At 53.6% G+C, this 21,225-nt stretch overlaps 1 protein-coding gene across 6 annotated transcripts in view; it reads right to left on the reverse strand.

Moving 5' to 3' along the window:
- RGS3 (regulator of G protein signaling 3) overlaps positions 1-21,225 on the reverse strand; it is a 113,409-nt gene that overhangs the window by 56,163 nt on the left and 36,021 nt on the right. For 4 of the 6 annotated variants that reach the window (XM_036411935.2, XM_036411937.1, XM_036411938.2 and 1 more), the window contains 6 exons: positions 20,659-21,010; positions 19,796-19,835; positions 16,676-16,872; positions 13,781-13,864; positions 7,676-7,787; positions 2,886-2,929 (listed from right to left, as the gene is read on the reverse strand). In XM_036411935.2, coding sequence (XP_036267828.1) covers positions 2,886-2,929; positions 7,676-7,787; positions 13,781-13,864; positions 16,676-16,872; positions 19,796-19,835; positions 20,659-21,010 — 829 coding nt within the window. Of the gene's footprint in view, positions 1-2,885; positions 2,930-6,625; positions 6,794-7,675; positions 7,788-13,780; positions 13,865-16,675; positions 16,873-19,795; positions 19,836-20,658; positions 21,011-21,225 lie in introns of all 6 variants that reach the window. The other 2 variants (XM_036411934.2, XM_036411936.2) reach the window with 1 other exon arrangement.

Consider the following 21,225-nt stretch of genomic DNA (forward strand, 5'->3'; position numbering starts at 1 on the left):
CAGTCCCAGGCTCCAGGGTCAAGGGTGTAAGCGACCCTGCAGGCATTCTCACATAACTCAGTCACAGGGAGGTCAGCCAAGCAGCACCCTCTGGCCTCTTTAAAACCCCCGTCTTTCCTCACAGCCTTGTTCCTAAGTTACTATCTTTGTAAAAACGAAAACCTCTTCTCCTATTTACTATTGTTCACTTGCTTTGACAAACGTTCTCTCTTTTAATTCAGTTCTCCCCATGACCCTATCCCCGTGGTCGGCAAACTGCAGCTCGAGAGCCACAATGTGCTCTTTGGCCCCTTTAGAGTGGCTCTTCCACAAAATATCAAGGCCTGGGCGAGTTTATTTTGAAGAAGTAGCGTTAGAAGAAGTTTAAGTTTAAAGAATTTGGCTCTCAGAAGAAACTTCAATCGTTGCACTATTGATATTTGGCTCTGTTGACTAATGAGTTTGCTGATCACTGCCTTATCCCATATCGAGGAAGGGAAGGCACAACTGCTACCTCTGAGAAAACAGAGGCTCAGAGAGGACAAGTTGGATGCTCCAGTTCTCAGGAGAGGAGGCACTCAAAGTCTGTCTTCGCCTCCCCCTGAGCCTGTGACCTTGCCACATTTGTGTAACTGCGCATGTACATTCATTACAAAGAACATGAAATATTCCTCTTAACTTTTAAAAGGTCAATGACTCTAATGGAGAGGAAATGAACATAAAAAGCTCCCCTCCTGCTAGGAAGCTGACAAAGTAACAGCCACCATTTATTGAGCACTTACTGTGTGCCAGCCTCTGAGCTAAGTGCCTTGGACACAGTATCTTATTGCTTTCTCATTTAATCATTACAAAAACCTTGCAAAGTAGGCCTCATCAGCCTTGTTTCAGACATAAGTGTGTACCCTGCCCAGATCACTCAGGTAGGAAATGCAAGAGCCAAGATTTGAACCCCGGTCTTCTTAACCCCAAGTGCAGACTGAAATTAATGAAGCCAGTATCATATTCTATGTTGGTCCCTAGCCAACGTGACCTCTGACCCAATGCCCCAGATGCTCTGAAGCCAGTCGTGGGCTGCATCTGTCCCATGGACTTGCAAGTGCTGAGAGACATTGGTCCAGGAGACTAGAGACCCCATAGCCAACGACCAACGGCTGCTTAGGGCGGTGGTCAGCAAACTGCTGCTCTCGAGACACATGCGGCTCTTTGGCTCCTTGAGTGTGGCTCTTCCACAAAATGCCAAGGCCTGGACGAGTCTATTTTGAAGAAGTGGCATTAGAAGAAGTTTAAGTTTTAAAAATCTGGCTCTCAGAAGAAATTTCAATCGTTGTACCGTTGACATTTGGCTCTGATGACTAATGAGTTTGCCGACCACTGGCTTAGGGGAAACCCACCCAGGGCCTACTGCTGGGGCACAGTCAGAGCAGCTGCCACCCAGGCAATTGGGATTTTCTCAGGGCAATGGAAAACCCTCCCCAAATCCCGACTCTCTGGCCCTGGTTTCTTCTCTGGGTGCCACCTGCCTGTCAGGCAATGGAAAGAAACCACTTGCCACAGGTTCCAGCTGAGATGTGAGTTCTGAGTTCTGCATGGGATCCAGAACCACCGTGTCAAGCCTGTCCCAAGGAACAGAGCCAGCAGCCCTCTCGTCTCCTGCATCATGGACATGCCTCTCCTACACGGCAGCCCATTAAGAGAAAAGATAGGCTTCTGTCTGCCATGGGGTCGGATCACCTGGCACTTTACTGAAATAAAAGGCCCCAGATCAATACCCCTTCATCAGTCTTTGGAGCCTAGGGGGTCACAGCTCCCAGGAAACGAATGAGCAGAAATGCTTTTCTCTGGGAAAAACAAACCCAGCTTGGCAGGAAGCCCTCTTGGCACTAAAGAACGAGGAGCTTCATTTCAGAGCCTGCCGAAGGGGATGGGGATCCAGCGGGGTGAGCATGAAGGGGCCGATGCTCTGGCTCTTCCCAGCGTGGCTCGCAGCACCTAAGCTGCTCACTGTGCTCTGAGCTGATCACCCGATACCTCGGAAGCGCCTCCGCCAGCTCCTCTCAGGGCCTGGGGGATGCGCTGACACAGGGGAGGATGGCCAATGCCTTCTGGCCTCGGGTTGCCATTCTAGGCAGCCAGCATCCCCGGCTCAGTTCTGACTGTGTGCAATTCTCTGCTCTCCCCTGAATCTAACATCAAAGCACCTTCTCCCCAGAGGTCTGTTCACCGGAGGGGACTCTCTCCAAGGCCTGCACCGCTTATCTTAGCCAGGAACTGAAGGAATGATTTTCAATCACAAATGACACACACTCCTTAAAGGGGTGGCCTCCTCTCGGCCAGCCAGGGTAGACCTTGCCCCACCCACAGGGTGTGGCCAGTGTAGACTTTCCCAGGTTCCCAGGACTGCTGGGTGGGACAGACCAAAGCGGAAGCAGGGGGCAGGAATGGGTCTAATAAACCCTTGCTTGGGACAGAGAGTGCCCCTGCTCACATTAGCAGAGACACAAGTTGCGAATAAAAAACTGGCTGAAAATGGAAAAGAATTTGTAGTAGCTCTCAGGTTTTTTTTCTCCATCAAGAACCTTTTATGAAAGCCCTGGTTTGATGCTATTTTATCTCCCAAACCGTATTAAGCAATAAGCTGTTTGCCCAGTTTTCCTCAGCAAAGCCTCTGTTCAGACTGCGATAACCAGGACTACCAATCACGCTGAGCCCAAGACACAGACACGTGGTGTGTTCTTCAGCCTGTGTTATCCGGCTTGGGTAAAGGTACACATGCCAGACCTGCCCAGGACCACTTGCCTGAGGTGGGATGGAGGGGGCACCAGAACCCTGTACTAGAACCTATCCCAGGAGCTCCTCTCAAGCACCAGGTCACGGACCTCTCCTCAAAGGCAGAGAGAAGGACTCACCTCTGCCAGGTACAGCACGCAGAATTTCAGGTCTTCCGAAGGCCCTTTGGGAACAAGGAGAGAGACTTGCGTTAGCATTGGCTCCTGCCTCAGCAGTTTGTTCAGGCACAGCCTCACCCAGAGGGCTGTGAGGTACTTCCCGGAGAAAGAGAAAGCAGCAGGCCCAGGAGACAGGGAGATCTCTGGCGCAAATGCCATTGAGGAACTAGCAGGCTGAGGCACAGCTGCACGGCCTCCGCCTGCAGGTCAGCCCGACTGGAGGAATGCTGGGATCGCACCCCCACGAGGCAGCCGGGAGCCCGCTTTGGGCATCCAACGGCCAGGCTCGGGGAGCTGTCATCCACCCCAGGAGGCCTCTTCCTTTCCATGCCGCTGGGAGGGAGGGAGGGAGGGAGGGAGGGAGCCCTGATAAGAAATCTGTCATGTTTAGGGACCCCATCATTTCCAAGCTATTGCCAGCTCTTTGTGTTGCTGAGGGTGGGAAACAAAAGGAGCTGGTTTCTTTTGTTTAAAACACACTGGGATGTTTCCTTGACTTTCCAGAGCAGCCCTTAGTGCCAAGGGAGAGACAAAGAGGCCTAAGTAAAAAAAAAAAAAAAAAAAAAAAAAAAAGTAAATAACAGAAATTTGGGTTGAGAAGCTGGCACTGAGAGAGGAGAAGGCTCCAGAGAGCAGGGAGGGGAACACCCAGGATTTGGGAGCCTCAGGGACACAGGAGGCCGAGGTTGGGGGGAATGCAGCCTAGGACACGTCCCCGGTGGTGAGGGATAGCTGATGATTGCCTCGACCACATTTCCGTGCTGTGATGCCCCAGCACCGCCCTCTGCCTCGTACCCTTGTGCTGGCAGCACTTGGAGGGAAAGACAGAATGGGGGCAGTGCTCAGCATGGCTCAGCGCCTCCTAAAAGGATGTTTCGCCTCCAGAGCCAAGGGTGCCAGCAAGGAGCTGCAGCTGTGGGAGAACAGGCTGCAGGGTGGCTGACCACAGTCCCACCAGAAACCCTTTCGAACCTTAGGTTGAGCTCTGGACTCTCCAGAGTGTGGGAAGGGGGTGAGAATAAAGGAAAAGGACAGGGGCATTTGGGTTTCTGTGCTCCACATGCTTTTGCCATGCTGAAATGTAACAAAGGGCCATTTGGTTCCTGCGTGGGCCTTGGTTCCCACTAACGAAGGTGTGGGTCTGTTAGGAGGATCTCCAGCCAGGGGCTGAGCAGGGTCCCTCGAGGCTTTCCCACCCAGCTCTGACCCCACCCCCACCCCCCCACTGTCATTTCCCGAAGTTCTCTCAGGCCTGGGCTGGGATCCCAAACTCGGCCACTCGCCAAGGCATATCCACCCTGCGAGACAAGCCAAGTGGGTCACTGTGTCCATTTTCCAGATGCAAACACTGAGGCCCAGGGAGGGGGCACAACTTGTACACGGCATACAGTAAGAAAGTGAGAGCTGAGATCTGAACCCAGGACTGCCTGCCTCCAAAGCCTGTGTCCTGACCACTGTGTCACACTTCTGCCCCTGAACCAGGCTACTTCTCTGCTATTCCACAGGCCGTGTGCTCCTGAGATGGAAATGCCCCCTTCTTCCACTCGCCCTGGCAGCCAGCACTGAGGTGGACTCTGAGGGTGTGCTCAGAAGATGTCACCGACTACATTTCTCTCCGAACATTCCCGTGGCTGGCTCCCCAGGGTGGGTACAGAGCCCAAGGATCAGCTAGGCATTTCCAGGCCATCCTGAGAGAGCAGGGCAGGCCAGGAAGACACACTGCGGGCGGGATGCTGGCCGCCCAGGAGGCAGAAACACAAAGAGCCGCAAAGTCAGTGGGTGGCAGAACAGGAAGAGACCACAATGGGCCCTGGCTGACCGGAGATGTCCCAATTGTTAGCGCCAGCTCGCCGTCTGTTCCCATTGCACTGTGGTGCAGCCTCGTTGGAGCTTGGTTGGAAAGCTGGACAGGAGGGCAGGCGAGTAAGGAGTACCCCAGCCCCCAAGCTGAGGCAGAGCTTCCGTCTTCTTTCAGTCATTCATTCATTCACCCAACAAACATTCCTTGAGCACCCACAATGCTCCGGGCCCCGTGCTAGACCCTGGGAGTGTGCTTTTCCAGGGGAGGTAAGCACCCTTCAGACAAGTCATCCAAGGGAGTCCTTGGTCCCTGATTCTCCCCAGCCAGCCCAGGGGAGCAACCCTCAGCAGACCCAGCCCGCAGGAAAAGCTGGGTGTGTTTCTTGTTTACCATCTTCTTTGCCCCAAATTGAACTCTTCACACATGTTGATCTTGAAAGAAACAGGAAGCCTAGGAGTGTGCGCAATGTTAATTGTTCCTGCAACAGAAGCTCCAGCTGAGCCCCAAATGCATCTCTTAAAAGCCTCACTCAGGCCCTCGCCTTGGCAGCGGCAGCGGGTCTCTGGGGGCACAAGGGAGGCGGGCAGGAAATCGGGCGCCGGAGTTCGGGACACTGGGTCCTGCAGCTCCAGCTCTGACTGCAGGCGAAGGGGTCACTGGACTCTGAGAACCCCAGGCAGGACCCACAGGGCTGTCTCAGGGGAGGCGGGGAGGGGAGAGGCGAGGGCTCCGCCAATGCCTGGAAAGAAATCTAAGCAACGGAATGTGCACCTTGAGTGCTCAGTGTCACTGAGCCGTTTCCGTTGCTCTCAGCAGCTCATGGGCTCCCTGGAGACCCATGTTCGGTGTTTGCTCACCGACACTGCTGGAAAAGGGCAAGGCAATCTGTCTGCTCCAAACCATCTGCCCAGCAGACCCAGGGCAGGCATGCAAGCACACGTGTGCACACACACACACACACACACACACCTCCCATGCCAATCCAAATGAGCTCTAATAGCATGGTCATCTCTCCTGAGGAGTGCTGGTCTTGGCCACCCTCAGCTTGCCAGCTGCAGGGAGAGGGTGTGGCCTCCAGCCTTGAGGAAGCCAGGCCTGCACGAGGCTGTAGCTCACATGGGCTCAGCGTCTGGAAAGTATTGGTGCAACCGCACCACCTACCATGACCATCCGCCACCCAGTGGAGCTCACACGGCCTCCAACTTCAAACCTTGGGCTGGGGGCTTCAGGTGGGGAAGATCCAACCAATTTCCAGTCCAGGGCCCCTGAGGGGTGGAAGCTGGACATACGGGCACTGTCTAGCTTCCCATAGCCACCTCAGGGTCTGTCTGGGCACATCAGGGCTGGGAGCGGACACAAAGGACTGGCCCAAGAAGCCCAGACCATAGAAAGAGCCAGCTGAAGTCACATGGCACATGGGCAGCAGAGCGGAGCCCAGACCCCAAACTCCCAGCGGCTGCCCTTGGCTCTTCCACGGCCCTCGCCACTCCCATCCCAAACCCTGTGCAAAGCACAGCCAGTTTGAGCCCCCCTTCTTTTCCCTCCCTCCTTTTCACAGGAGGATGAGCACTGTCCCCCAGTGAGAGTTTGGTTCTATAATCAATCAGTCCAAGCTACCAAGCATTGCCCCCCCAATATTCCTTACAACTGAGCTGGGGATGGGCAGATGCATGAAGGAAGAGACTGGTGTGTGTGTGTGTGTGTGTATGTGTGTGTGTGTGTATGTGCAGGGGGTGGGAGGGACTTGACAATGGGCGTGCAGGGGAAGCGGGTGAGAGGGAGGGAGGAAAGGGCAGAGCAACAGGAAACCAAGGGCAGCAGCTCTCAGCTCCCATGAGAGCTCCCTGCAATGCCCGGGTCTGAGCTGAGCTTGCTCAGCGGGCTGCTCCTCCCCACTGACCTTGGCCAGGGGTGCCCGCCCCGAGGAAGGGGTGGCCCGCAAGCCAGGGGACTTGCTGTTTCCCCTCAGTGGCTGCCCGGGTCAGCGGGCAGGAGGAAGGCAGAGGCAGAGAAGTTGTAAGACTTCCTGTGGGGCGGCGGGAGTGGAGGTTCTCACACCGCCTGGTGTCTGAGGAGGAAGGCCAGCAGGGGCTAAGCACACAGGTCGGGTTGCAAACAGGCAGGAAGTTTTCCTGGAGCAAAACCCATCAAAACAGAATTCTTTCGCCGGGTAATATTTTCCTCCCTGCCCCTGTCACTCGCACTCAAACAGGTCTGTTGTTGTTTTCATAATCCGGGAGAGGAAATCAAGCCCCTTTCAGCGGAGACCTCAGGCGCCAAACCAAACCGCGTGGCAGATCCTCCCAGCTGGCTTCCCGTCGATGGAAAGTTTGAGGAAGAGGTTCGCTCCACACTCCCTTGTGCTCCTGCTTGCAAAGCCCCCCGGCCATGTGTGTTCCCAAAGCAACAAAGCAGAATGGGGAAGGAGCAGTGGTCTCTCGTCCCGGATATGTGTGGTGAGTGCGGTGACAACTAGCATTTACCTAGCGTGGGTCCGGCACTTTACACACGTGACCAAATTCACTCTTCACAACCACCGTCTGAAATACGGTTGGTCTCCCACATCCGCACATAAGGAAACGGGCCCAGAGTGGTGAAGTCACTCGCCCAAGGTCTCACAGGGAGTGAGGGGCAGGGGCCAAGATCTGAACACAGATCCAAGTCCAGAGGTCTTCCCGCTTCACCCCATAGCCTCCCTAAGCATCTCTGGAACAGAAACCTCCCGCAAAAGTCGGGGTACACAGGGAGGCTTGCCGGTCTCGAATGGAGCGCCAGTGTGGGCGAGCCCTCCAGCCCAGGGGCAGGACCTCACCACCCATGTCGTGCCCCTCTGACAGCTGGCAGCTCAGTACCACGGGGGCTGGACCCAACCTGAGCGGCCAGGCTGCCCGGAGCGGCGGCCCTGGGGCACGTGGGGAGAGGGCCCGGGGCAGGGGGGGCATACACTTACCTTCCTGCAGCTTCACACTCTGGAGGTAGAGGGGGTTCCTCAGGACATTGCAGCGGCCCGGCTCGTCCTCCTTGGTGAAGAGCAGCAGGTCCGAATAGGCAAACAGCGTCACCTGCGTCAGGTGAGAGCAAACAGAGCAGGCTCTTCAGCCGGCCCACAGGCCAGGAGCCGCGACCTCCCTGAAGGCCTGAGGGAGGAGTCCTGTCTTCTTAGGAAGAGCTGGGAGCAGATTCAACGTGGCCTTGGCCAAGGGCAGAGGCCTGACCTGCAGTCAAGACCACCCCTTTGCCCTACCGTTTGCTACAGCTCCACTCCTCACAGTAGGAAAACATAGAATAAAAGAGCCCAGCTTCACATTCTCTGGCAGATGGCCCCTGCAAGCCTCGACACAGCCTGATACTGCACAGGCCCCTGGCTCTGTCCACGAGCCCCTGGAACCTCCAGCCCTTGGCTCAGAGCTGTCCTGGAGCTGGAGGATGTCCTGCACCTGCTTGTATTCTCCTCTAAACATCTGGCAGAGAGAGCACTGGACTTGAACTCAGCAGTCAGGAGGCTCCCTCCCCTAAGAAGCCATGAAAACTTGGTTAAGTCTCCTGCGTTTTCTCATCTGCACACACAGGGGAGAGCCCCTGCCCAGCTCCCTCACAAGCTCTGAGCAGACGGTGAACTGAAGCACGGTGCAACGTGAGGTGCTGTTACCAAATTCCTCGCAGTCATTTTAACCGCAGTTATACGCAATCAGTTTAAGGAGAAATCAGTTACGTATACTCCAGTACAGACATGCGCATGACTTTTATCTCTTTCGTGCACTAGCTGCTCCAAAAATAAAGGAGAAGGCTATTTTTAGACATTCTAGGTAAACCAACAGGCATGCTCAGCATATTTTTGTGCTGCGAAAGTCCACTTGATCCTCTAATGCCACAAAAGATTGCGCTGTTCTTTGTTGTGTAAACCCTGCGGTGGCCTCTGGTCAAGAGCAATAATTTCCAATTTTAGATCGCTCAGAGAAAACAGATCATGGTTAATTATGTGAACTTCCCTTGGAGGTGTCAAAATCTGACGCTTCACCTCCGCTGAAGGGAGAAGCGTCTGCCAGCAGGGCCTGCCGTGTGCTACGAAGGGCCACAGTGAGTGTGTGTGCTGGATTGTCATGGAAATTTAAGAAGCCAACAGGTGGACATTTAGCTATCGGACCGTAAAGACGACATAACAACTGTACCTCTGAGACTACCCTTCAGAAACATTTACAAGGCTATACAGTATGACCCATAAATATTTCTCAGCAATATTTTTGTAATGAGAAAAGGATATAAACTGAGGTTGAAGAAGGTGAAGGGAGTCTAGGGTGACAGACTAGACTTTGAGTGGTGAGCATGCAATGCAACATACAGAGCATGTGTCATAGAATGGGATACTTGAAACTTATATAACCTTATAGCCAATGTCACACCAATACATTTATTTTCTTAAAAAAGCACATAAACTACTGGAGGGGTGATGACGTAAAAACAAAGAATAAAATAAATAAGAGAAGGGTAAAAAAAAAAAATAAAAAAGAAAGAAAGAAAGAGACAGAGAAAGAGTGTAAGTGCCCATCAAGAGAAGCTGGATAGCTGAAACCGGTTTGGCTCAGTGGATAAAGCATCGGTCTGCGGACTGAAAGGTCCCAGGTTCAATTCCGGTCAAGGGCATGTACGTTGGTTGCGGGCACATCCCTGGTAGGGGGTGTGCAAGAGGCAGCTGGTCGGTGTTTCTCTCTCATCGACATTTCTAGCTCTCTATCTCTCTCCCTTCCTCTCTGTAAAAAATCAATAAAAATATATTTATAAAAAAAAATAGAAGCTGGATAAAATAAATTATACTACCTTCATAAGGTAGAATTTTATGTGACTAAAAGGATAATGTAGAGCTGTGCAGACAGAAGCTGAAATCTGTCAAAATAGTGCCATGTGTAAAAATACCAAGAGGATAATCCAATTTGGTGAAACGAAACTCTAAATTAGTCTAGATTGAACATTTTTTGAATGTCTAACAGGCCACAATTTTCGCTCTGGAGAGTGGATTTTTACTTCATACATTTCTGCTTAGCTTGCATTGTTGTGCAATGAAAACCGGTTATTTTTATAATTTAAAAAAATATGTAAATATTTTTCAAAGAGCCACTTGGCTTCCTGAGCATAGCAGAAGCACAGGGGTCTGAGGGAATCTGGGCATCCTCAGGGGCTCTGGCTGCTGTAATGGAACCAAACATTAGGGTCCTGGGATCCTGAGCTGGGCGGGGTCCTGGCGGTGATGCTGTCTAACCCCCTTCCCACCACAGCACTGTCCCAACACAGCCCATCCAAAGCCTCCGTTTGGTAAGCACTTAGATTTCTGCTCCGTGGACCTGCACTTGTCAATAACATCATTGCCCTCAGTTATAGCGATGAGGACCCTGCAGCTCAGGGAGGTTAATAAGTGACACCGCAGGGACCGTGGCCCAGGGCTGGCTGCCCCCGAAGCGCTCACTGTACAGAGAGGCAGCAGTATGCCTACTGTCGTCCAGCTCCTGAATGTGAAAGAATCCTGGAACAGATGGAGCAAAGGAGACTGGAGGAAAATGAAATCAAAGGAGGGGAAGAAAATGGTCCAAGAATTCAGAAGGATTGGAGGGGTTGGTTGCCTGAAGAGAGAGCTTCAAAGTCCAAACAGTGAAAAGAAGAAGGCTCTAAACACCCAACACAGGCCAATGGTCAGGCTCCCCCGCCCACTCAAGGGGAACCTGGTTGTGACCTGCGGACCCACTGGGAAGCTGGCGGGGGGAAGGACTGGAGAAGACAGTCTGTTAGGAGCCTATGAGGTAAAAACGGACCAAGGCCAGAGAGAACTGAGAGAGGGTAACGGCCAGTGGGCAAGGTACAAAAAGCCCCAGGCTGCTGCCCTGGCCCTGATTCCCAGAGCTGGAAATGTGGTCTAGACAGGAAGTGATTAAGGCATGAACGAAGAATTTCCCCAAAGGTCGGGTCAGGGAAAGGACAGAGCTGGCACACAGCAGAAGGCAGGGCAGAGGAGCAAGCGTGCCAGGGGAGGCAGGTGGGCCCCTCTCCCATCTCACCAGAATCCTGCAGACTTGGCTCCCTCGGAAGCCGCCGCGGCCTACAGTGCAGTGATGCCCATCTCCACGGGCCCTGTCACCTGCTGCCTACACAGGTGTCTTCCTACATTTGCTCCAGAGACACATCAGTCAAGGAGTGAGGGATTGCTTAGGGAATCATCGCAACTTAGAAGGTCACTTCTCCCAACTAACCTAACCCAGCCTCCTCCAGGAATCTGGTCTAGGGGCAGGGTTTGCAGAGAGAACTTTGGCGCCTTCGTTAATGGTAAACTCGGTGAGTCAGTGTGCAAATGAGGGTGTGTCTGTGTTGGACCCTGTGGTACTCCTGGAAGCTCTAGCACAGGCCCTGGCTGCCCTGTAGCCACTCAGGACCTATTGTCTGAAGGTATAAATCAGATTACTCCATTATGCCGATTTGATCTCACGGCACGTTAATGGAGTCTGTGACTTCGGGAGTGGTGTGAGGAGGGCAGTTCAGGGTGTGGGTCTGGATCAGCGCACAGACATGAGCAAACTGGAGCATGCTCTGAGCAGAGGCGGGACCAATAAGCAAGGGGGAATATCTGAGAATTAAAGATTCCTGTTGAGCCTAAGGGAGAGATTGCTACAATTTAGCATTCTCCATGAAAAAACAACAACAAACAAACAAATAAAATACACACACACACACACACACACACACAATGTTTGCAGGGACCACCTCTGCAGACTCAACAACTGGCTAGAAAACCAGCTGGACGTTACAGGGAAGCAATCAGAAAGATGACTCCTGAGGACTAACCAGCATTGCGATTCTACAAACTTACTCAAGCCCCCCTTGGACTGGCTTATATTTGGGGGCTGAATAACAGGTGCCAAGTCGCACACATTTGCTTCCTAGCATAATTCAAGAAAAACAAATACATTCATTTTACTTGTCTTCAAGTTGCCTCTTTCAATCTTCCAAAGGGAGTCTTCTTGGTTCTAAAGCTCCAAAGATCCACTAGCAAAGAACTTTGGAACAGACTGTAACCAGGCTATGACTTCAGCTTGTGTTTGCTAGTTTGTTTCTAAACAAACAAGCCAGAGGCAGCACGGGATTGTGGGAAGCACTGCCGAGCCAGAGATTTGAGTGCTGAACCTGGCTCCATCCCTCATAGCCTTAAGATACAATGAATCTCACTGGAGCCTCAGTTTCCTCATCGATAGAAGCGGCGGGGGGGGGGGGGGGGGGGGGGGGACGTGCCTCTCCTGGGGTGCTATTAGAATTAACTGAGAGTTGATGTGTGGAATGCACGCACAGTGAGGGTAACATAAGTGCTCAGTGTTTGCTGACTTCATGGTCCATGGACAAACACAAGAGCAAATCTAGGCCCATAAATGTACTTCAGGGCAGCTGCCACTTCTGCGTGTCTTCTTGGAAATCTTAGGAGCTTGTAGTCCCACCTCACTTTCTGACCCTGGCCACCTGACTCAGCTCCCCCACACCCTTCTTCACCAAGCACAGTTCCGGGTGACTTATTCCTAAAATTCAAATCCCGCGCAACACTAGTAGATGAGGCTTTACTCCCATGAAGGCAACTCAAGGTCCTTAAGGAAGTTCCTCAAGAAGAGGTCTAGAAAGGCAGTGAGTAATGCCTGTGAGGCAGAAATAAGCTTGCAGTCTCCCCAGGGAGCGCCTTTGAAAGCGATGATGCTCATTTGGAATATATGAGCTATAGTCTGCTTGTCAAACACACAAACACACACACACACACACACACAAGCAGCCTCCTGCTTTAGCCACGATTACACATAATGTCCCAGAATGCTGGCTGAAAGGGCCCTTAGACAAAACTGCCTCAAACTCACCCCCCTCCACTGCTGAGATGAGAAGGCCGAGGAAGAGGTCCAGCAGCAGAACAGGAGCTGGCTATACGCTTCCCGCCTCCAGCGTTCCTGATCTTTCCACACTACCCCAAGCTGTCACTCAACCCAGCCAGCCATGCTGCCGGTGCTGAGTCAGGGCCTGATCTGCAGCAAGCCCCTTCCCTTTCTTCCGGGCTCCCAGGTGGCCTTGAAGATCCCCGGGCTCCGACCTCTGTGCCCCGGTAGGTTTAAGCTCACAGGACTGAGCTGGAACCTGGCCAGCTCTGGGAATTGTGTGTGTGAGTGATCAACAGGGGCCAGCTCCCACGAAGGGTGGCGGGATCTCCATCTGCCGGAAACTCATCATTGTCCCACTAATAGAAAGATGTAAAAGGCTGGTCAACCTTGAAGCTCTGAAAGGTCAGAGCCAACCACTCCCTGTCTAATTGAGACAAAGGTAACTGAGGCAACTTCCCCATCAAATAATCATATAAATCCTTACTGATATGATAACCCAATTACCACCTGCCTAAGGGCTATGGGTGTATTCCAAACCTGCTTAAGGGTAATGGGTGTATCCTATTAAATTAAATTTCTTCTAGTCTCTTTCATTTGTGTGCGGCCCTTCTCCAGTACCTGAACCCTGAACCACTCCGGACATGAAAGGGGTTCCCACATCCATCCCCAAGCCTCTACTGGTAGAGCTAAAGCCCAGGAGAAATGTCAGACTTATCCCTTAGGAGAGGATTTGGGGTTTGGGTTAATACAGGCCCACAAAACCTGCGTAACTGATGCTCCTCTAAAAATTCTCTGTGGCTGACAGCTTTCATCTTCTCACCCACAAAGCCATTCATCACCCCTGGGGGAATGGCCTCCTCTTCTGTTCCTTAGAGGAATTTAGGACAAACAACGGGGTGTCTTCAGGGGCTGGGAAAACTTTCTAACCATCAAAGGTGGACTAAGCAGCTTTGAGAGGTAGTGAGCTCCTTATTGCTGGAAATGCACCAGCAAAAGTTGGGTCACTGTCTGGTAAGGAGGGCGTGGAGGGGGGTGGCAGACTTTTCAGGTATTTTCTATCCTGAGATGGTACACTTCTAAGGAAGACGGAGAAGTCAGGGGCCTGGAGAAAGGCCCGGGAGGCCCCCCAAGGCACCCCACCTGGGGACGGCGCGTGTCGGCCTTACCTCGGCAGCCTTGTTCCTCCCCTCGTACAGCAGCAGCTCCTCCGACAACAGGAGCGTCCGGGCGGGGTTACAGAGATCTAAAGGCTGAAGACAGAGTGGGGGCGAGGGGGTCACAGCTCGACAAAGCCAGACACGGAAAAGTCTGCCAGCCCGGCCCGGTACCCGAGAACCCACACGCCCCCTCATACGCAGATGGAAACAGAAAGGCAAATGCGCTGGTGCTGGGCGGAACTGTAGCTGCCACCTTCACCACCAGCCCTCAAAGCTGCACTCTCTGGCAGGAAGTCCAACCGCACATTGTAGTCCTCCCCGCCCCCCGCCCCCCCTCCTCCACTGCACTGGGCTCCTGGGACTTCCCAGGCCCCACGCTCCCCCATCTGTCCTGCTCATGCCTCACGGGATGGTCCCTGCTGCTAGGCCCGGGCTCTCAGGATACCAAACTGGACCCGATTTGGTCACTTGAGTCCCTTCAAAGCCCAGGCCAGCCCCTGCTCTACATTTGTGACACACTGAAGTGCACTGAATTCTTCTCGACCATCAGTTCCCAGGAACTGTTTCTCACCCAAACCTCTTACCCAACCCCATCACCCCTCCTCCATCCCTGCCCAGCTCGGGGAGAGCTCCCTAAGCTCTGGATGAGCCTGTAGGACTTATCCTCATGAATGCATATTTATAACACGGCTTCCAGGCACCTGACACCAAGCAAGGTGCTGGAGGAAAGAGAATGAGGCCAACGTCAACTGCACTCAACAACCTGGATGGATCTTACAAATCTGTGAAGCAAAGGAAGCAGAGTCCCCCCCCCCCAAAAAAAAAAAAATGCATGTAATATGGTTTCATTCAATAACATTCAAAAAGAGGCCAAATCAAATTTGTTATTTAGGAAAGCACGCATAGATGGTAAAACTAAAGAGAAGCAAGGAAATGATTGTCGTAACATGGGGCTAGAGGGTATGTCTGCTGGGAAGGCGGGCATCCTGATCGAGGAGAGATCCAGTGGCCTCTGGAGTGGCGGCAAAGGTGGGTTCTTTCATCTCAGCGCATATCTGCTTTAGAATTATTTGTTCAACTGTGCGTGTACGTGTTGTGCCACTGTTTGGTATATGTATTTTATAAGGTTAAAATGTTCACAACTTTTTAAAAACTCGTTTTAGTTCTTTTGTAAACATTTAAAAATGAAAAGAAAACATAACCCCTGCCCTGACCGGTTTGGCTCAGTGGATAGAGCGTCAGCCTGCAAACTCAAGGGTCCCAGGTTCAATTCCGGTCAAGGGCATGTATGTACCTTGGTTGTGGGCACATACTCAGTAGGAGAGTGCAAGAGGCAGCAGAATTGATGTTTCTCTCTCATCCATGTTTCTAACCCTCTATCCTTCTCCTTTCCTCTCTGTGAAAAATCAATAAAATATATTTTAAACAAAACAAAACATAACCCCTGTGAATGCCAAGACCGTTGTGGTTATACCCCAAGAAAGAGAGGAGACCAAGGAAAGGCCAAGGCCGGCCCTCCTGATGGGCTGTCTGTCTGGGAGAGGCATGTCACCTACCAGGGGTCGGGGCGCCCCACACTGTGTGCCTAAGACCCACTAGATGGTGACAGGACCAGAACTAGAGCCAGAAGCCAGGAAGGCCAGAGAAGGAAACGGTGGTAAGAAATGAAGCCCTTGGGACATTGTCACCTCTAAGCTGCTGACAAGAGGACAAACTAATCAAGTCGTTATGGACAGCCATTTGTCTGTCTGTATAAAGGGCCTTTCAGACGTTTATGGCCTGTGACTCAGGCCTTGCACGCCTAGGAATCTCTTCCAAGGAAAACAAGCAGAGCGGCAAGTCATGCACAAGGATTTTCCTCACAGGGTTATTTATAAGAAGAAGTAGACATAACATAAGTGTCTGCACAGAGAGCCGGTTAAATAAATAGGGTACGTCCATAGAATACAACAGTGTGCAGCCACTACAAAACACAAGCTACAAAAAGGCTCGAAGAGTATTTAATGATGTGGGAAATGATTGTGCAGTTTTCATTTTTAAAAAGCAACAGGAGGAATCCCAGAGAAAAGGTGGTGGTAGTGGGGGGAGGGGGGAGGGGATTAACCAGAGAACTTATATGCATATATGGATACAAATAATAGCACCCATGGACACAGATAATAGGGTGGTAAAGGCCTGGGGGGCAGGGGTGGGTGGGGCGAACCAATAGGGGGGAGAAGGAGGGCAGCTATAATACTTTCAACAATGAAGATGAATTTTTAAATAAATAAATAAATGAGCAACAGGATATAAAATGTACAGTAAGACCTGTTTGGCGGTGGTGGTTTTTTTCTCTCCAATGTGTATATGTACACAGCAAGGACACCTAAATGCTCACACTGGTTATGTCTCAGGGGTGAAATAAAGGTGTGGAAACGGGGAGGAAGTGAGGGAATAGGAGGGGAAAGGAAGAGAAGGGAGATTGAAGTGGATCTCAGGCCACCCGCTGCTACTGGCCAGACATGTTTGCTTAGGCTGAGGAGACCAGACAAGATGTCAGACCTCAAGGTCTGGACATTCCCAAACAATGAACCACTGGATGGGCCGCAAGCAGAAGCCTCAGCCCACCAAGCCCTGTGACCGCACAAGTGGTTGGAATGTGCCTGGCCCCAGAAATAGGGGGAGTTGGGGGGAAGCAAGGAGGGGACCCCCTTGTTTGCCCCACCCCACCCCAACTCTCCTGTCCTCCCTCTTACTTAGAGACCTGTGCTCCCTCCGTATCACCCCCTGAATCCTGAGCACCTGAAGCGATTTGTCTTTCCCTAACGGGGGAGATGAGGCACCATCCCCGAGTCCTGGGGTCAAGGACCCTCCTCTTTCTCACCTCCCCCCGAGGGAAGTGCTTGTGACCAGCCGCCAGCTCACCTGAACAAAGATGGGGAACACCAGAACCTTGGGAGCCAGAGTGACGTAGGTGCCATAGCTTGAGTGTGGGGGGTGTGGCCTCATGACTGAGCAGTTCTGGTAGTTCCCATGGCCCTTCATGGTCTGCACCGTCTTCATCAGCCGAGACTTCTTCCCCAGGCCCGTGTAGGACTTCCCTTTACTGGGGCTCCCTGATTCTGTAGGACAGAGACGGGGGGCCGTGAGGCACTTCGATTAGCCCTGCAAAGGCATCCCGTCTGCAGAAACCGGGAACAGACTCGGTCCACAGCCATCTGCTGCGAGCATCTGCTCCGTGCGAGGTGCTGAGACTATAGGAAGGCCTCCGAACTCCTCGAGGAGTTCCCTGGCCATCGAGGAGAGATACTGACACGTAAATAAGCACTCCCACGGTGAGCACGGAGCTGGGAACCATGCATTGTGACGGGGGTGCAGACCCCATCTGGTGACCCAGGGCCCACATCAGACCTATCGGTTTGGCCTCGTACTTATTAACATCAGGAAATCGCTCCTATTGGAAAAACCAGATCTGACCTCACCAGGCCCACCGTCCCACGCAGAACCATCGCTTGGGGCACAGTGGTGAGCGCCCAGGTGGCAGAGCACCTGCTCTCCGCTTTCCACCGTCCCCACCACCCCCTGCACACACCCAGCTCAGCGCACCCAGTGCACCGCCTCCCAGGTCCCAGGGCAGAGGGTCTAGAGACCCAGTCTCTGCAGAGTCTGGCGGCGGCAGAGTCAGTGGACTTGCCCGGGATGCCTGGAGAGGCAGCCTCTATCAGTCAGGGGAGCTGGGGTGGCTGGGCTCCCCTAAGCTGGTCTAGAACGAGGAGTGGCACCTGCTGTCCCAGTCCTCGGGGAAGAGCACCCTCAGCTCACTGGCTTGGTGACCTCCGGCAGCTCACTCCCCCCTCAGAGTCTTTGGTTGCCTCAATGCTAACAACAGTACCAAGTTCGCTGGGTCGCTGCGAGGATTAAGTGAGATGGTCCAAGGAAAGGCCCTAGAACCGTGCCTGGGACCTCTAGGTGTGCCAGGAAAGCTGCTGACTTGGGGTTCTTGTGGCTGTGATTCCTCCGCACGGAAAAGCAGGTTAACCAGGTGCCTTGGGGACGCTGGGAAACCTGGGCTTTGTCAGAGGCAGGAGGTCCTCCCCGCTGGGCCACCAACTCACAAGTTATTTTAATCAGAAAAAGGGGAGAACAAGGGCATGGGGAGGGGTCAGGGAGAGGGGGAGAGACGCTGCCAGGAAAGAGAGCAGGAGACTGCAGGGGGTTCCTCTTTAAAAAGACAGCGCTGGGCACACACCTCAGCCTGAGCAGCGGTGGCCCACAGGCCTTTATCATGTCCCTCCAATGGGCTGAGGAGCAAAACACCGAGTTCCTAAAACGGCAGGGATTCTAGGACGCGAGCGGGCAGGAGGCAAACCCTGGAGCATTCAGGCTCCATGCAGCCCCGGCCCCTCCAAGGGTTCCTGCTGCCAGCTGGGCACCTGACCAGTCTTCCCTGACCTGCATTGTCCCGGGGTCAAGGTCTCCTTCCACCACCCCCAGTCTTGGAAGCCAGAGCAGTCAACAGGTGGCCTGACCCCGCTACATCTACATCGCGGGGAAGCTCCCCACCAACGTGAGACCCACGGCCTCAGAGGAAAAACTCAGCTCAGGAGGTTTCACACTTGCTTCCTTCGCCCGCCCACCCACACCCCTGCTCCCAGCGAGGTGAGAAAAACAAGTCGACACCTCCCCCGCAAGTGACCACCTACCCCTGCTGTTTCTTGGGGCAGCACTCAAACCATCATCACTTAAACCACTTCCTGATGCTTCGGGGGACGTGCTTAGAGTAGAAAGAGCCTGAGTCCAGGACAGGGGTGGGGGTGGAGGGTGTAGACATCTGCCCCAGGCCACGTCCCAGCTTCAAGGTCCCGGCCCCTTTGCTGGAAGAACCCATCCTGAACTAGACTTATCAGGGGATCGCTTGGTTAAGTTATATCAATGTCTAACCACGACAGGGTACACCTGAAACCAATGTACTAGTGAGTGTCAACTGCAATTGAACAAAAATAAAACTTAAAAGAGGACCCATCCTGTGACTCTCAGGATTGCAGTTGGACAAGACACCTGAACATGAGCACGGGCTTCTCCAGAGCCCCCTCTCTGAGGTACCTTCCCCCTGTGAGCCAGAGTTACCCCCACTGCAAAGTGGGGCTTGTAAGGGCCACTGCCTTGCCTGTCCCAGGGCCGGTGTGGGGCACACAGGAGAGGCCTGATGGGGAAGGGCTTGCTGAGTAGTACCGAACGTGAGTGCACAAGGGGCTATTACAAACCCCAAACCGACAGATAAGCCACCCGACAGAAGTCTCCAGCAGGTGCCTAGGGGGCCTGAAGGAATGCCCTGCCAGGAATTCCAGCACCGAGACTGACAGCTCAGGCTTCCTGAGGGAAGGAACTGATTTTGAGCCCCACTTGTCTCTCCTTGGCCCTTAAGAAATAGGGCCAGGGTGTGAAGGCCAGAGAAGAATCATTCAAACAGCAGAGACATGTGCACTTCAAAGACAACGACCCTCTGGGTAGCACCTCTCCGTATACAGGCTACTGCCCACAACCACTACCTTCTTTAACTCCCCCACAACCCTCCGGGGTGGGAATCATCAGCCCCGTTTTATTAGGTAAAGAAACGGAGGCTCAGCGAGGGCCCATGACTTGAGCAAAGTCACACAGCTAGAACTCCGATTTGAGACCATCAGCTCCAAATTCCACGCCTCCCTTCCACGCAAACCTGACCATGCTGCCTACAGCACCTAACAGATATTGGTTGCTTTCGTAAAAATTGGATGAATCTCAACTGAGTGCCCGAGTCCTGTACACCACCTCTTAGACAAGATCCCGCCTTCTTCCTCCTTGGGCAGCCTCCAGGGCGGAAGGACGCTGGGGTTCGGGGTGGGAGAAAATGCACTCGAGGACACAGAGCCTGCATCAGCATGGGGGTGCTTCTTGATCCTGCTGAGAAGGCCTCCAACCTCAGAGGGGGAGGCTGGGCCCGGCCTCCCGGCTGACTTCACAATCTCTCAAAGGCCCGGAGGGCACAGCGGCAGAGGACCAACTCACCTTCGGGGATGGCATCCTCCTGGTACACAGGCCTCAGCAGCTACAAGGCAAAGACAGGAGAACACCTCAGCCCCAGGAACCCGGCAGGCTGCTCCCGCCAGCCTGGGGATGGGAAGCCAACACCTCGGGGCACTAGGGAAAACAGCAGTCCTGCTACCAAGCGGAGAGGGGGCTGGGAAACAAAACCCAGAGTCCTCCGGAATATTCGAGTGGAACAGGCTATAGCTGTCAGTAAGTCTAGTCCCTTGGCCAAATCCCCACTTTCCTTGAGGGCAGCTTGTTCCAAAAAATGTTCCATGGAACACTGGCACGGAGCGATGCTAACCACCCCGCCACAGGGTGCACCCTCAGGGGAGTCTGGGAAATGCTGAGGGAAACAAGGTTAAACGCCCGTCTCCAGTGCACAGGGTGACCCGAGCAGGCTCCCATGGGCTAGTGTGCATGGGGATATTGCTCAAACGTGTGTGACTTCAGAACACTTTTCCCCCCAAAAAAAAAATCTCATGGGGGCAATGTTTTGGGGCGCACACTCCCTCATCCCACCCTGCCGTCATGTACTGTCTGCTCTCACACCTTCTGTGCCTGAGAACTCACCACCCACCGCCCCCAGCAGCCCATCCCATTGTGGAGCCCTCCCTTCTGAGCAGCAGCCTTCTCCCCTGTGAGGCCCCCTGGATCTGTGTCTGCGCCCTGAGGCCACAAAGACCCCCGCCTGCTCTCTGCACCCAGGACAGCCCTGCAGCAGTGGAACTCACACACACTCCCATCCCCCTGCAGGCTCCTCCCCAACACCACTGTGAGTCCTTTCCTGGCCTCACCCAGGGACCCGTGCCCTTCGCCTTCCCCCAACCAGCTGTCCATACCTGGCTCCCAGGGTTCAGCGGGGCCAGGATGATGTAGTTGGGGTCGGTGGGGGCAGTGGCCCGGGACAGCGCCGGCAGGGTATGCTGGCCCCCGCGCTTGGCCACCTCGGTGTAGCGCTCCCAGCCTCCGAGCAGCAGCCCATCCGAGCTGTCACATACCAGGTGGCAGCTGTGGCGCTGCTCAGGCCGAGCCTGGGCCCCGTGGGTGCAGTTCTTCTCCCGCTTGTTGGGGGGCAGCAGGAGGTCGTGTGCTGACTTGCAGGAGGCCCGCCTCAGGACCCCGCCATCGGGTCCTGGCTTGACTTGGGGGACCAGGCGCCACACGAGCAGGATGATCTCACTGGGGCAGCTTCTGGAAAGGGGGAGTCACAGAGAGAATTTGAGTCTGGGGGAGAGATCAAAGTCAGCTGAGGCGAGGGCCTGCAGGGGCAGAGAGGACGAGCTCGGGAGGGGGAGAAGCCCTAATGTCAGGGCAAGAAGGGGGATAAGAGATCACGTAAAACAGAGATAGCCTAAGGCTCCTCATAGGACCACTCTAATGGGCTGACGGAGGCTGAGAAGGATGCT

The sequence above is a fragment of the Pipistrellus kuhlii genome, unplaced genomic scaffold (genome assembly GCF_014108245.1).
Source record: "Pipistrellus kuhlii isolate mPipKuh1 unplaced genomic scaffold, mPipKuh1.p scaffold_m20_p_43, whole genome shotgun sequence".
Classification (NCBI taxonomy): domain Eukaryota; kingdom Metazoa; phylum Chordata; class Mammalia; order Chiroptera; family Vespertilionidae; genus Pipistrellus; species Pipistrellus kuhlii.